This window comes from Otolemur garnettii, unplaced genomic scaffold (genome assembly GCF_000181295.1).
Source record: "Otolemur garnettii isolate 467f Iridium unplaced genomic scaffold, OtoGar3 scaffold00005, whole genome shotgun sequence".
In the NCBI taxonomy this organism is placed as follows: Eukaryota; Metazoa; Chordata; class Mammalia; order Primates; family Galagidae; genus Otolemur; species Otolemur garnettii.
This window is the reverse complement of record NW_003852400.1, coordinates 36,309,636-36,323,998: the sequence shown is the minus strand read 5'-3', so window position 1 is coordinate 36,323,998 and position 14,363 is coordinate 36,309,636. Positions and strand designations below refer to the sequence as shown.

Below are 14,363 nucleotides of genomic sequence, written 5' to 3'. Positions count from 1 at the left end.
TTTTCCCTTTGGGTATATATACCCAGCAGTGAAATTGCTGGATCAAATGGTAGGTCTTTTTAAAATTCTTTGAGGTATCTCTGTTCAATTTCCCATAGAAATTGCACTAGTTTACAGCCCTGCCAATAGTGTGTAAGAGTTCCTTTCTCTCCACATCCACACCAGCATCTGTTGTTTTGGGACCTTTTTTTTTTTTTTATTAGAGACAGAGTCTCACTTTGTCACCCTCGGTAGAGTGCTGTGGTGTCACAGTTCACAGCAACCTCCAAGCTCTTGGGCTTAACCAATTCTCTTGCTTCAGCCTCCCAAGTAGCTAGGACTACAGGCGCCTGCCACAATGCCCAGTCTTTTTTGTTGCAGTTTGGTTGGGGCCGGGTTTGAACCTGCCACCCTTGGTATATGGGACCGGCCCCCTACTCACTGAGCCACAGGTGCCGCCGTTTTGGGACTTTTTGATACGAGCTATTCTCATTGGAGTTAGGTGATCATCTCATTGTGGTTTTGATTTGCATTTGCCTAATGATTAAAGATGTTCAACATTTTTTGTGTTAGTTTATTGGCCATAAGCATATCTTTATTTGAAAAGTTTTTGTTCATGTCTTTTGCCCACTTTTTTTTTTTTTGAGACAGAGTCTCAAGCTTTTGCCCTGGGTAGAATGCTGTGGCATCATAGCTCACAGGAACCTCCACCTCTTGGGCTCAAGTGATCTTCTTGCCTTAGATTTTCTATTTTTAGTAGAGAGGGGGTCTTGCTTTTGCTCAGGCTGATCTTGAACTTTTGAGTCCAAGCTATCCACCGACCTCTCCCAAAGTGCTAGGATTACAAGCACAAGCCACCGCGCCCAGCCCTTGCCCATTTTTTGATGGGGTTGTTTGGTTGTTTCTTGCTGATTTGCTTAAGTTCTTTATAGATTGTGGTCATCAGTCTTTTATCAGATATGCAGAATGCAAGTATTTCCTCCCATTCTGTGGGTTGTCTATTTGTTCTTTTGATTATGTTGTGGCTGCACAGAAGCTTTTTTAAATTTTTTTTTTTTTTTTTTTTTTTGAGACGGAGCCTCAAGCTATCCCCCTGGGTAGAGTGCCGTGGCATCACGCTCACAGCAACCTCCAACTCCTGGGCTCAAGCGAGTCTCCTGCCTCAGCCTCCCAAGTAGCTGGGACTACAGGCGCCCGCCACAACGCCTGGCCATTTTTTGGTTGCAGCCATCATTGTTGCTTGGCGGGCCCGGGCTGGGGATTCGAACCCGCCACCTTGGGTGTACGTGGCTGGCGCCTTAGCCGCTTGAGCCACAGGCGCTGAGCCAGCTTTTTAAAATTTGATCAGTCTCATTTGTTTGTTTTTGTTGTTGTAATTGCTTTTAGGGTTGTCTTCATGAATTCTTTGCCTAGGCCAGTATCTGTAAGAGTTTTTCCAACCTTTCTTCTAAGATTCTTATAGTTTTCTGCCCTAGGTTTAAGTCTTTTATCCATTATGAGTGAATTTTTCTGAGTGGTAAGAGATGTGGATCCTATTTTAGTCTTTTGCATGTGGCTGTACAGTTTTCCCAGCACCATCTATTACACAGGGATTCTTCCCCCGGTATATGTTTTTATCTGTTTTGTCAAAAATCAGAGGGAATATGAGAATGATTTCATGTCTGGGTTCTTGGTTCTGAATCACAGGCCTGTGTCTCTTTTCGTGCCAGTCCATGCTGTTCTGGTTCCTGTAGCCTTATAGTATAGCTTGAAGTCCAGTACAATGATGTCTCCTGCTTTGATATTATTATATAAGGTTGCCTGGGCTATTTGGGATCTTTTCTGGTTCCATACAGAGCATAAAACTGTTTTTTCTAGATCTGCAAAAGTGGTGTTGGTATTTTAAAGGGAACTGCGTTGCATCTGTAAATCACTTTTGAGTAGCATGGCCATTATAACAATGTTGATTCTGCCAGTCCACGAGCATGGTGTATTTTTCTGTTTACATCCTGTACAGTTTCTTTCCTCAGAACTTCATAACTCTCCCTATAAAGGTTCTTAACTGTTTAAATGAGAATTCATTTTCTAGGGGGGAAAATATGTTTCTGTCTCCCACTTTCCCTCACTTCCCCTCCCCTCCCTCACTTCCCACCCTCATTAATTGATTACCTAATAGTGGCTGTGTGTTAGGAAACACTGGTAAGCAAGGTAGATAAAATTCCTGCTCTCATGGAGCTAGGCACATCCTAGCTCCATGTACCTAGCTGTCCAGTCCATGCTTGGAACAACTTTTTCCTCCTTACTTCTGAAAGAGCTGGTCTCTCCATTTCTTCCTAAGGGCTACTCCTTCCTATTGTCATCCTAACTCATTAACTTACCCAGCCTTTAAAGGTTGCCCTTCTTAATGCTTGGTCTTAGAAGCTCTTAACCAATACAGCTGCCCGTAGTTTGTCCAGCTTCCCGCTTGAAATCTTCTCTGCTGTCTCAAACATACTTCATATTCACCATGTCTGAAACAGAATGACAGTACTCTCCTTCCATTCCCAAACCTGGTCCTTCTCTGGTGGTCTGAGTGTCAGCAAGATGTCCAGTGTTCTGTCTATTGGTTTAATCCAAAACCCATGTTTCTCTCCACCTCTGACCTCCATTCCTCACATACTCACTTCTTCAAGTCTTGTTGAATTTGTGTCCTAAAATCTTTTAAGATTCTCTATTTTTGTCTTAAGCTGTTTTTCAAGCTATCATCATCCTGGATGCAGACCATCAAAATAGCATATTGTTACTATGTATTTTTACTCCATAATTCATCCTTTGCATTTCAGATAGTGATATTTTTTAGATACATAATTTACATAGTTGCAAATCTTTAAAAGTATGAGAAGGTATTCAAGGAAGAATCTCCTTCCCCCATGTAACTAGGTTACCCATCCTCATTTTAAATGCCTTTCTAAGATACTCTATGGGAGATACACATCCTCTTTTTAAAGCCTCATTATTTACCAGAAAGGTCCTAGGCTATGTAAACTTTCCTTTTTGATTTTTTTCAATCAATAGTATGTCCTGGACATCTTTCCATTGTACTAACAGAAAATCTCCACATTTCTTTTTATGGCTACATAATATTCTATGATAGGAGTGTTGAAATTGATAACACATCAGGAGAAAACATCTTCTCCCGTCTGGAGTAGTCCGTTCTACTTTGGATACCCTTGTTGTGAATTCCCATTCATTACTCTCAGGGTAAAAACTCCTCAGCCAAGGCCCTCAGAGTAGTCGGATCCTGCTTCTTTCCTCCAAGATTGTCTTGTACTGCTCTTCCCCCTCATCCTCTACTCTAGATTGCACAGACCAGCTTTGTTTGCTTCCTCCATGCATCAGGTTTCTTCCTGAGTTCCTGAGACCTCTGTCCAAGTTCTTTGCTTCGTCTCACATGCAGACCCATCCCATTCTTTTTCTGCCTTTAGTTAGCTTCTAATTAACTTCTAATCTACATGAGGCAGATCTTGGCTCAGTGCCATTTCCTCAAGGTACGCTTACCCTAGCAATCCAAGGCCAAGTCCGAGCTCTCTGCTGTAGACTCTTCTAGCACCCTGTCTTCTTCCTTTGAATAATTATTACCACTTACTATTAGACATTTATATGTGTGATTATTAAGTTAATGTTTATTTCAAACAGTTAAAACTGTGTTTTTCAAATAATATGTTGCAAACTTATTATAAGTTATGGAATTAGTACTAAAAATTTGTGGAAAGCCCCTTTTAAAAAATGAAATAGAATAGAAAATGTCAGACTTCTCTTCCATTAAGGTTTTTTTTAATCATCAAAATTTTGCTGCAGGTAAATAGATAGCTTTAATTGCATAAGCATATAGTCATATAAGTGTTAAAATTGATATAAAATGTATTTATTGCAATTTTTGGTTAGAAAAGTTTGAAAGCCTCTGAATTAAACTGTACATTTGGCAAAGCCAGGAACTCAATTTTTGTATACCATTCTACCCCCAAGTCTGGCAGAGAGGCTGATACCAAGTCAGGCACTCAGTAAGCATGCTGACTAGCTGATTGAATGAAAGAATGAATGAATGTACACTATTATGGATGTTCACAGACCCGCTGCCATCCAGGAACTAGTAGAGACTAGTAGACCCTGGTTCTAAGCAGATACTAGTGATTATTTCCTTGGTTAATTGAGTCTGCATTAGATCATTAGAAGACAGGGAAAATAATATAAAACCTTACCTACAAATGATTTTCTAAAGGGTTGATAAAGAAATGACACACTAGGGATGAATGGTTTTTTATTTAAAATATTTGGTATTACTTATGGATCTAAGACCTTAAAATTCCATTTTATTTTGTTAATAATGAAACTTAATTTTTACCTAAATTTTTGCCTAAATAATCTGTAATTTTTGAATTTCTAGAGTAGTCCACACACATAGTGCTTATTATATTGCTGTTATCTTTTGTGTGTACTTCAGCAATAAAATATTTATGTAGTTTGGCAAGGTGATACAACAACCTGGTTTAGTACAGCAGCTGCGTTGCCTGTTCCCAGGAGGCTTGATTTCCCTTTTTAATCTTTGGTTTTCTGCAACTAAAGACTTACGTCAGCATGTAGTTTATACAGCAGCACATAATGGTGAAAACTTCTTGAATTAACATAGAAAAGAGAAATACTGTGCTAAGTTTACTTGTTTCTTCAATGTCTTTGAAGAACATTCTTCTAGCATGTCCTGCCTGGTAGAGCTTTGTAAACACTGGGTATTTACAAAGAAACACTTTGTGACTTTTTAATTTTTTAGAGAACTTAGAAACTCATCTCTAAAGATACAGAGTCTCTGATCCTAAAAAAATGGAAATATCTCAGTTCTAAAGTAATCTGCATTTGGCTTAGCATAAATTAGGAAAGGCCCTGGAAATAAAAGAGAGATTCCTGTTTTTATTTTCAGTCATATGTTTGTACGTATAATTGAAATTGAGATCAGATTAAAAGGTGTAGGCAACAATAGAGAATCATAATTGTTGTCAAGTTTATTTCAAAATCCTTTTAGCACAGAGTTTTTATCTGGCATATGTGTTATTTTTTTTTCTTTCTATTTCTAGGTGCTCCTGATCCAACAGCAGGTGCTAGTATAGATGATGAAAACTGCTGGCACTTAGATGAAGAGCAGGTTCAAGAACAGGTTAAACTGTTTCTTTCCCAGGGCGGGTACCACGGATCAGGGAAGCAGCTTAATTTACTCTTTGCAAAGGTATGATTATTCATTTTTAAAGAAATATTCTAAATATATACAGTTATAAGAACTTAGGAACTGCCTATATATGATCATCTTTATAACAGGATAAAGTCTTTTTTAAAAACAATTAAAGAACCAGGGTCTAAGTTAATTGACCGATAGAAACTTTGATGTTGTAATGCAAGCTTTTATTTGCTTAGATGACCTTAACACAAGACACAGAACATTTTTGTCTCTCTCAGTTTCTGTTAATAAAATAGTGATAATTTATACAATTTTGGAAACGTTCTTTCAATAGTAAAAATGAAATAAAATGGCATAGTGTTATTTAAAATGCCATCTTTTCCAGTTTTTTTCTTTTTCTAGTAAATTTTCCCAAGAAGAGCATAGCTTTAAGTATAATCCACAGAATGGACTCTATATATTTAGGCTAATAATGTCAATATCTTTTTGGTTATTTTCAAAAGTCTGGATGTTACAGTTGTACAGTTCTCAGTTTAAGGCTTAAGTTCTAGATCTTTCTATGAACATTATCAGATTTTAAGTCTTTGTCTTCATCTTTTATAAAATTAGCTAATGGTAACCTATCTCCTAAAGTTGCTGTGATAATACTGTTAAATGATGGTGTTTGCTGTTCACTTGTATCACAAAAGTTAATGGCCCAAGAATTAAAATTATTTTGGTCGTGAGTTGTTTGTGAGCAGAAACTGTGTCTGTTGTTTTATAATGAACTTTGAGTACCATAAACACATTTGTAAGTAATGAATAAATGCCTTTTAAATAATATTAAATTGATATATTTTCATTGGGAGTATAGCCATTATTATGGATAATGTATTAAAGTGGTTTAAAGAGAGCAGATAACTATGTTAATTGATCCTTTTGTTACATAGCTTCTTAATTTTTTTTCATTTCCTTTCTTATTTTTTATTTCTTTTCGTTTGTTGTTGTTGTTGAGACAGAGTCCCACCCTATGCCCTGAGCAGAGTGCAATGGTGTCATGGCTCACTGCAACCTCAGACTGGCTGTGGGCATCCGGTTGCTTCAGCCTCCAGAAGCTACTGGGATTTCAGGCACCTGCCATGGCACCCTGCTGGGTTTTTAAATTTTTTTCAGGAGTCAGAATCTCACTTTCATTCAAGTGAGTCTCAACTCCTGAGCTCAAGTAATTCTCCCTCCTCAGCTTCCCACAGTGCTGGAATTACAGGCCTGAGCCACCAGGCCCAGAATTAGAATAAACTCTGTTACTGGGTGTAGTTAGGAAATAGTATATTTTGATTAATCAATCAAGTGGCTAAGGTGCCAGCCACATACACCAGAGCTGGCGGGTTCAAATCCAGCCCGGGCCTGCCAAACAACGACAACTACAGCCAAAAAATAGCCAGGTGTTGTGGTGGGTGCCTGTAGTCCCCCCTACTCTGGAGGCTGAGACAAGAGAATCGCTTAAGCCCAGGAGTTGGAGCTTGCTGTAAGCTGTGATGCCATGGCATTCTACCCAGGGCAACAGCTTGAGGCTCTGTCTCAAAAAAAAAAAAAAAAAAAAGAGACTAGATCTTTGGGTAGCACCTGTGGCTCAAAGGAGTAGGGCGCCGGCCCATATGCCGGAGGTGGTGGGTTCAAACCCAGCCCCGGCCAAAAAAAAAAGGAAAAGAAAAAATAAAGATTTATCACTTATACCATCTGTAGATTGATGATTTTCTAATAATTACTTTATAATAAAATACATATAACTCTAAAACTATTTCATATGTTTTAATCATTCCTTCGTAATTCACAGGCACTTGAAACTCATGTAATACCTCAGAGTCAACAGTTTGAGAATAAATTACTGTTAGGGTATAGGTATACTTCACTGCTTGTTAATATAGAGTTCTAGTTGACATGCTTAGTAATAACACATGTATTTTCATTGCTATTGCTTTGTACTAGGTTAGAAATCTATCAGGTAAATATTGATAGACTGGTGAAAGGTTTGGTATATTTAGACACATAGGAAGTATTTCATGTATTCTATTTCAAGCTGAGAGTATACTTGGCTAGGGAAACAATGTGAAATTTGTATTACTACACTGGTCTGAAGTTGCTATGTTTATTTCTGTATATTAGGTACACACTATATATGCCATATGAATTAATAGTAACATCTAATTTTGAAAATAGCATAACTTTTAGAAGTAAGACAGATCTGGGTTCTGATCCCAGCTGTTCCCCTTGTCTTTTGGGCAAGTTACTTTACTTCGGTGAGGTTTGGTTTTACAATTCATAAAATGGCAGTTATAATCTGGCCTTCTTTACATAGTCATAGTGAGGATTAGATGGTAAGTATAAATGTAAAAGCCAATGACATCCAATAAATGGCAACTCCTTTTCTTCCTTCTAGTCTTCACCTGCTCATGACTTTTTTGTGCTTTGGTATTGGGAATAAACTTGTTTGTAGGATTACTGAAATAACCCTTGTGGAAGCACAACCTTTGTGATTCTGGGTGGAAGTACTTCTGAGTTCTAGATAAGGTTCACATTCTAGAGCAGGTGAGAGAGTGCTATTGCTTGTCAGAGGAAAGGTCTGAAGCAAGATCTGATGACGTTCTCCATTTGGGCTGCTTCAAGGTCATTTTCTCCTTTTCTTGCCTTTCAGGTAGAGAGTATCCTAGGAAAAGGACACTTTCTACTGCTTAAAGACCTTGCTCCAGTAATTTCCTACAGGGACAACTGGTACTCAGCTGAGATTCTCATTTGTTGAACACATAGTACACACTTTTGGAATGGATGATTTCACTTAGGGTTTCCTACGGAGACACTTAGAAACACAAAGACTTATGTTTATGTTTCTTTTCTCCTTTCTTTTATTTGGGAAATGTAACACAAAAGTAATGGACAGAGCTTGAGGTTCCAGCTTGAGAAGCCAAGCTAACTTATTAGGTCAATGGTTGGTTATTCTGCTTCATGGATCACTCATAAAAAGCAAGAGATTCCTTGAACTTACAGCTCGCTCTGTTTCCTTTTACCATTGCAAAAAAAAAAAAAAAAAAAATCCCATCCGAGTACATAGAAGTATGCTGATGTTCTTTATGTAAAAAAATTTCAGTGAGAAATTAGCAAAATTACTAATTTATCTGAAAACCGAAGGACTTACACAACTCCATGAATATGTTAAAAACTATTGAATTGTACAGTTTAAATTGGTGAATTGTATAGTCTGTGAATTATGTCTCAATGAAACTGTTCTTTAAAAAACCAAAGGACAGAGAGATGCTATTCTTACCAAATCTATTTAGAAGATCCCTAAAGAGTTCTCAATGGACTCTACTCAGGCCCTGCTTCTCTGGTGATAAGTACGATCAGTTTGAGTGCCAGCCTATTTGCTGTGTTTGCTTTGGTATTGTATTTCTTTAGGCTAGCAAAGTTATGGCATTTCATCTTATGCAAGGAAGCAGGAGCACCTTGCTGAAACCTGTTTTGTTAAGTTAGATACCTATTTCCAGTGCCAGATTTCACTTCTATGGTTTGTCAAAGCATGAATACCTACTTTTACTTTATTCTACTTTATTTGGAACATAATCTTATATCACAAAGTGTACTTGGTTTAGATAAGAGAGATACTCCGAAGAAGACCTCAAAAAAAAAATGTTTGTACTGGACATGTGTCTTAATTACTTATCTTTATCAGATAACTGAGACCCATCCAAAATTTTTTTGGAATTAAGAGGCTAGGTAAACATCTTTTCCTCATATGGATTTTAAAACATAATTTAAAAAATAATGAATAGTGATTTCTTTGACTAAATTGCTGTTTTTAGGGTACAGAGTGATTTTTACCTACACACTTATGTTTGCTTCAGAGTGCTAGTGTGATGGCTTAACCCCCATTCTCTTAGGAAGAAGTAGAGAAAAATCTCGTGAGATTTTTGGCAGGGAGGTATTTTTTTCCTTAATGCTTCTCCAAAATCCTGTTTTTCCCTACTAGGTGCGGGAAATGTTGAAGATGAGGGACTCCAATGGGGCTCGCATGTTGACCTTGATAACAGAGCAATTCATGGCTGACCCTCGCCTGTCACTTTGGAGGCAACAAGGCACTGCAATGACTGACAAATACAGGCAACTCTGGGATGAGCTGGGTAAGTGTGCTTCCTGACACACTGGCACTGAGCTGTATGTCTGTGGATAAACCCCATAGCTGAATGTTTTAAGAACATGGCCATTGTATTGCTGAAGAGAGAACTGCTCACACATGGAACTTGTAGCCAATATTTGAGCTGGCATTTACAGAAAACAACCTTGGCAGGGTTTTGGGTTGAATCATCTGATCTTGAGGAAAGTAAGCACAGGAATCTGCATTTTAAATATTCAGGAAAAAAGCTGTATTACTTTAAAATAGCTATTTTGTATTGTGGAGCTGGTTACTTATTTCTAGATTAATTTTGTTATCAATTCAGCTAAAATCTGGAGTCTGTCTTTCCTTTCTTCCCACATTGGAATTATCAAAAGTAGTTTAGATATTTCTACTATTTTTGGCTGCTAACAGATTTAGATGAACCGTTCGTCCTCAGAATAGAAAAGATATAATCCTATATCCCTGCTAGTTAAAGGTAGAAATATAATAGGTATTTGAAAAAATGAGAAGTCCACTAGTTCTGTTCATTAAGAGGATACTGGAACTTTTGATGAGATGAATCGTAGTACACAGTGCTCATTGCTAGGGAAATAATACAGATAAACTATTTGCTGTCTTATTTTTCTATTAAGAAATCTGTAAGAACAAACGAAATATTTTACAAACATTATATTTAGTGCCTATATTAATTTTGGGAGAGGAAATTGCTGGTTGTAATTATTAGAATAGCCTAGTGTAGATGAAATTTTTCTTGCCTAGTAATGGACCACATCATATTGACTCACTCCAAGTCTAGTCCAGATCAACAGAAGCTCTTATCTGTGAAGATTTGAGATTAACTGTTTTAGACATAAACTTAAATTAGGGGGTTAGAAGACTTCTACAAGGTGACATTTTGTGATCCAAAGTTATGAAGTAAGCTGGTAAAAGAATTTGACAAGTTTCTTTTTTTCCTATTAGTAGGATATAAGTTCAGAAGTTTGCCTGTTCTTTGACAATTGTTAGATTTTTTTTTTAACCTTTTTCTCTGACATTTTTTCTTAAGTTTTGTTGTAATACTTTAGTCTTGGTACTTTTCTTGGGTCTCCTGAAACAATGGTAGTGGCCTTTCTCAGTCAAAATTGAAATCAATGTGTAGCTACAGTAGATAGTTTCAATGTGTTTGGAATGATGCCTGGGGCACAGTGTAATGATTAGGGAAAACAACGTAACACACAGTTCAGACAAATTTTTTATAGAATACTGAATTGTTTACTTTTTAAGTAAATCCTCTTTATTTTGTAACTCTGTAGTAGATGTTGAACTAACTAAATGGCTTGTAAAAGTAAAAAGGACTAGCATTAAAAAACTATAATGAAGGGAATCATTTAAGGAAAAAAGCATTGGATTAATATTAAATGAATAAACTTTTTTTTTTTTTTTTTTTGAGATAGAGTCTCACTCTCTTGCCCAGGCGAGAGTACTGTGGCATCAGCCTAGCTCATAGCAACCTTAAACCCCTGAGTTCAGATAATTCTCTTGTCTCAGCCTCTTGTGGGTAGCTAGGACTACAGGTGTCTGCCACAATGCCCAGCTAATTTTTCTGTTTTTTGTAGAGATGTGGTCTTGCTATTATTACTCATGCTGGTCTTACACTCCTGAGCACAAGCCAACCTCCTACTTCAGCCTCCCAGAATGCTAGGATTATAGGTGTGAGCCACCTTACCTGGCCTTAAATGAATAAAATTTAAATAGCTTTAGTGCTTAGAGAAACTTAGAATTATAAGTAATTGGTTAGGAAGAAAATACCAACTAAATTTTTGGGGTACCAAAAAAGCATGAGTGATGTAGTCAAATAAAATTTGTGGTGTTTACATTAAATTCATAGCCACATTCTACTTTTTCCAGGTGGGTTTTGACATTAACCCTCAATCAAAAGTCTAAATTCTCATTAGGTAGAAGATTCTACCAGCTGATACTAGTTGTACCCTCTAGTGGGCTACTTTCTAATTAAGGGCCAGGCTGTATACAAGATTTTTTATTTTAGTCCAGGGTAAAGAGCACAATGTCTTGCTCTGTGTTTCTTTTTTTATCTGCTCTCTGCCCCATTACTAGACTGCTAGAAATTCTCCTGTGTTCTCTGATGGCAAGCAGAGATCACTTGCCATTTTAACGGGCTCTAAGTTCTGTGAGGAATCTCACGTAGAAGTAATAGTAACTATCACATCTTAATATTCATTCACCAAAAAATTAACTAAAAGTTGCTTCTGGACTACAAAAGGAAAGGCTTTTTTACTTCTTAATAAAATGGGGGAATTTGACTTTGTGCCCTTACATAGGGCTCACATTGCTTCAAGGCTCTGCTTTGGAATTAAATGCTGAGCACTGCCAGATGCCAGACATTGAGAAGAGGCTGAGTTTTGTCGGCAAATGGGATCTGCAAGTTAATTGGTGTTTTCTGCAGGCTTCTGGCTGTGAAATGAAATTGGAAGCCCTTTAGCCACATGGATAATACAGGACCTGAATACAAATGTCACATGTCACCATCAGGACCCACTGTGAGACAATAGTGTTCCCACTCCAACACTGCGCCATTACAGATCATTTAAATATGGGGATTACATTTAAACTAAAAGCCCCATTTGCCTTTTACTGCAATTTAAATGTCCTCTTAGCAAAAGCTAAGTGACAAATTAAATGAAAAAAGTGCCCACATTTTTAAAGCTGTAATGCAAAACAACCTTTTATTGCTTCTCATGTGCCACGAATGAATCATTATACTTGTCAACCCTAAACCAAGCCATAATTGGAGCAGCTACTGTTATCAAAGTGGGGCCGCTCTGTGACAGCTTAATAAAGCTGAAACTGTTAAATTAAATCTCAGATGCTTAACTCCTTAGCACCAGTGGATTCGATGGGTCCATTTCTGGCAGTGGCTAATACACCAGGAAAAAAAAAAAGATTCTGGCATGAAAGCTTTAATCTGATGAAAGTGTACAAGTGAGAGTATCTTAGCCAAGTAACTCTGCTTCTTGGCAGAGGGATTTGGAGCCATCAGATTGTCAGCCAGAAGATTACAAAATCTTTTTCACAGGACCCAACATCCCCCCTCCCTAAGATTTGCAATTTTCTGATTACATGTGCTTTATGAAAATTGCACAGTGTTGATGTTTCAGAATTAGTTTTAAAAGTAAGATACTCATTTTAACTTTTTTCTTTCAAGTAAATGTATGCAAACTTATTTGTGGTAGCAACGGAACCACTACCTCCGCCCCATTTCCAGCTAACAATGGGGCTGATTATTCTCAGTTCTTCTTTTCTAATAAGAGTGCCTAGGATATTCATTTGGTCTGAGTTGATTTTTGTGATTTATTCCCTGATTTTCATAATGTAGTATGAAATAGATAACAGATGCATACTATTAAGATGCCATTTAGTGCATCTCGTTTGTAGACACATTTATCTGGTACATAAGACAGTTTTTCAAATATTAATTTTACTTTCTCTACGTGATGTTCATTTTCCCAATGCAAGGCAGTGTTCTCAAGATGAATGATGCCATAACAATCAGCTGTGAGAAAAAGTATATATTAAAACCTTAAAGCCCCCTTAGAATGGTGAGGGTTACACATTTGGTAAAGGCTGCATGTTTAATAGAAGCTATAGAACTGATACCTCTTCAATTTTTTTATTCAGTGACATGCAAATTTTCTGGAAAGCTGATCACAGAAATAACCCTTGGATTTCAAAGAACAACCCAGAGCTGATTGGTGGCGAGCACACCTACTGTTAGCCCTAATGGATGTCTGTTCAGCACACTTAATTCCTGTGGGGGTCTTTAGGGATGAGAGGATCATGTTGTAACCTTTCATCTGTGTTGATGGGTCTCTTTCCTTAAATGTCTTTCTAGACTGTAATTTTACTTTGCTTCATAAAACTATAGGTTGTGGCTGCCAGTCTATTAAAACCTAATTAAAATAGATGTCATTAGAGGAAACAGTTAAATAACGTTTAATTACAGTTTTATCACAGGGAAAAATTCTTCAATTTTCATTTTCAAGTATTACATAATACGTTTTTCCCCCCAACTTTCAAAACCTTTTCTTTCTGAGCTGAGTCATGTGCTATGCTTTCTAGGATATAAATCCTGCCTCTCAGGGAGGGGGCAGGCTGCTGTTGCAGGAGCCTGCCTGCACTGAGCTCTGCTTACGCAGTTGACAAGAACAAGGTGGTGTCTCTTAGAGTTCTCTCCACAGTTTCCTATTGGGAGACCTAACTCTGTGTGACCAAAACTAGCCATGTTTCTCTCTAGTTTGCATTTTGTTGTAAGGTTAGTTTCATGACTTGTTATTAAGCAATAGCTATCATGTTCTTTGGTAGGTTGCTGCATTGAATGGTATACAGATTCAGGGTGCTGGGAATTAGGATAAATTTAGCTATGTTCAATCGTAGGGAATTCATCCCACCCATTTGGACCACATTTACCACAAAATACTAAAAATTACCTGAGTCCATCTTCATGGACCCAGATGCTGTCTCATCTCCCATCCCAGATACAAATAGTGATTCTTCTGTACCCACTCAAATTATTTTGAATAAGAAGAAAAACATATGCTTAAGTCACATATTCAAAATGAAACTCTTAGTAATTTAGGAGAGCCTTTGGGTCTTTGTACACAGAAATCAGATTCTAAAGGATCTGTACTGGAGACAGTTCTGGAGACATTTCTGGGGAATGCCATCAGACATCTTGGAAAGCAACTAACTTAATACCTCCCCTCACTGTTTTGAGCTCCTTACTTAGTTTCTGTGGTAAAGTCAAACTCACTCAAGCTTGCCACATTTTAAAGACAGCAGTGATTAATGAATGACTAAGGAGTAAGTGCTTCTTTTTGAGAACTAGAAAGCACACTGTAGTTGCCATAGAGGTAGTTATACCTCTTTGCTAATGCCATGGAGAAAACAAATTCCCAGAGCTCCCCTGCTTGAAAACTTTGAGATAGCTGTAAGTATGGAATGTAATCCTAATGAATTACATATCAGGGATTGCTTGCTGCCTTGGAAATTTGTCTTCCT

General features: G+C 37.5%; 1 protein-coding gene across 1 annotated transcript in view; it reads left to right on the top strand.

The window, feature by feature from the left end:
• The window catches only part of ZSWIM6 (zinc finger SWIM-type containing 6), a 200,894-nt gene that overhangs the window by 143,073 nt on the left and 43,458 nt on the right, over positions 1-14,363 (top strand). The window contains exons 4-5 of the mRNA XM_023507586.1: positions 5,064-5,212; positions 9,162-9,312. Of these exons, the coding sequence (XP_023363354.1) occupies positions 5,064-5,212; positions 9,162-9,312 (300 nt within the window). The remainder of the gene's footprint in view (positions 1-5,063; positions 5,213-9,161; positions 9,313-14,363) is intronic.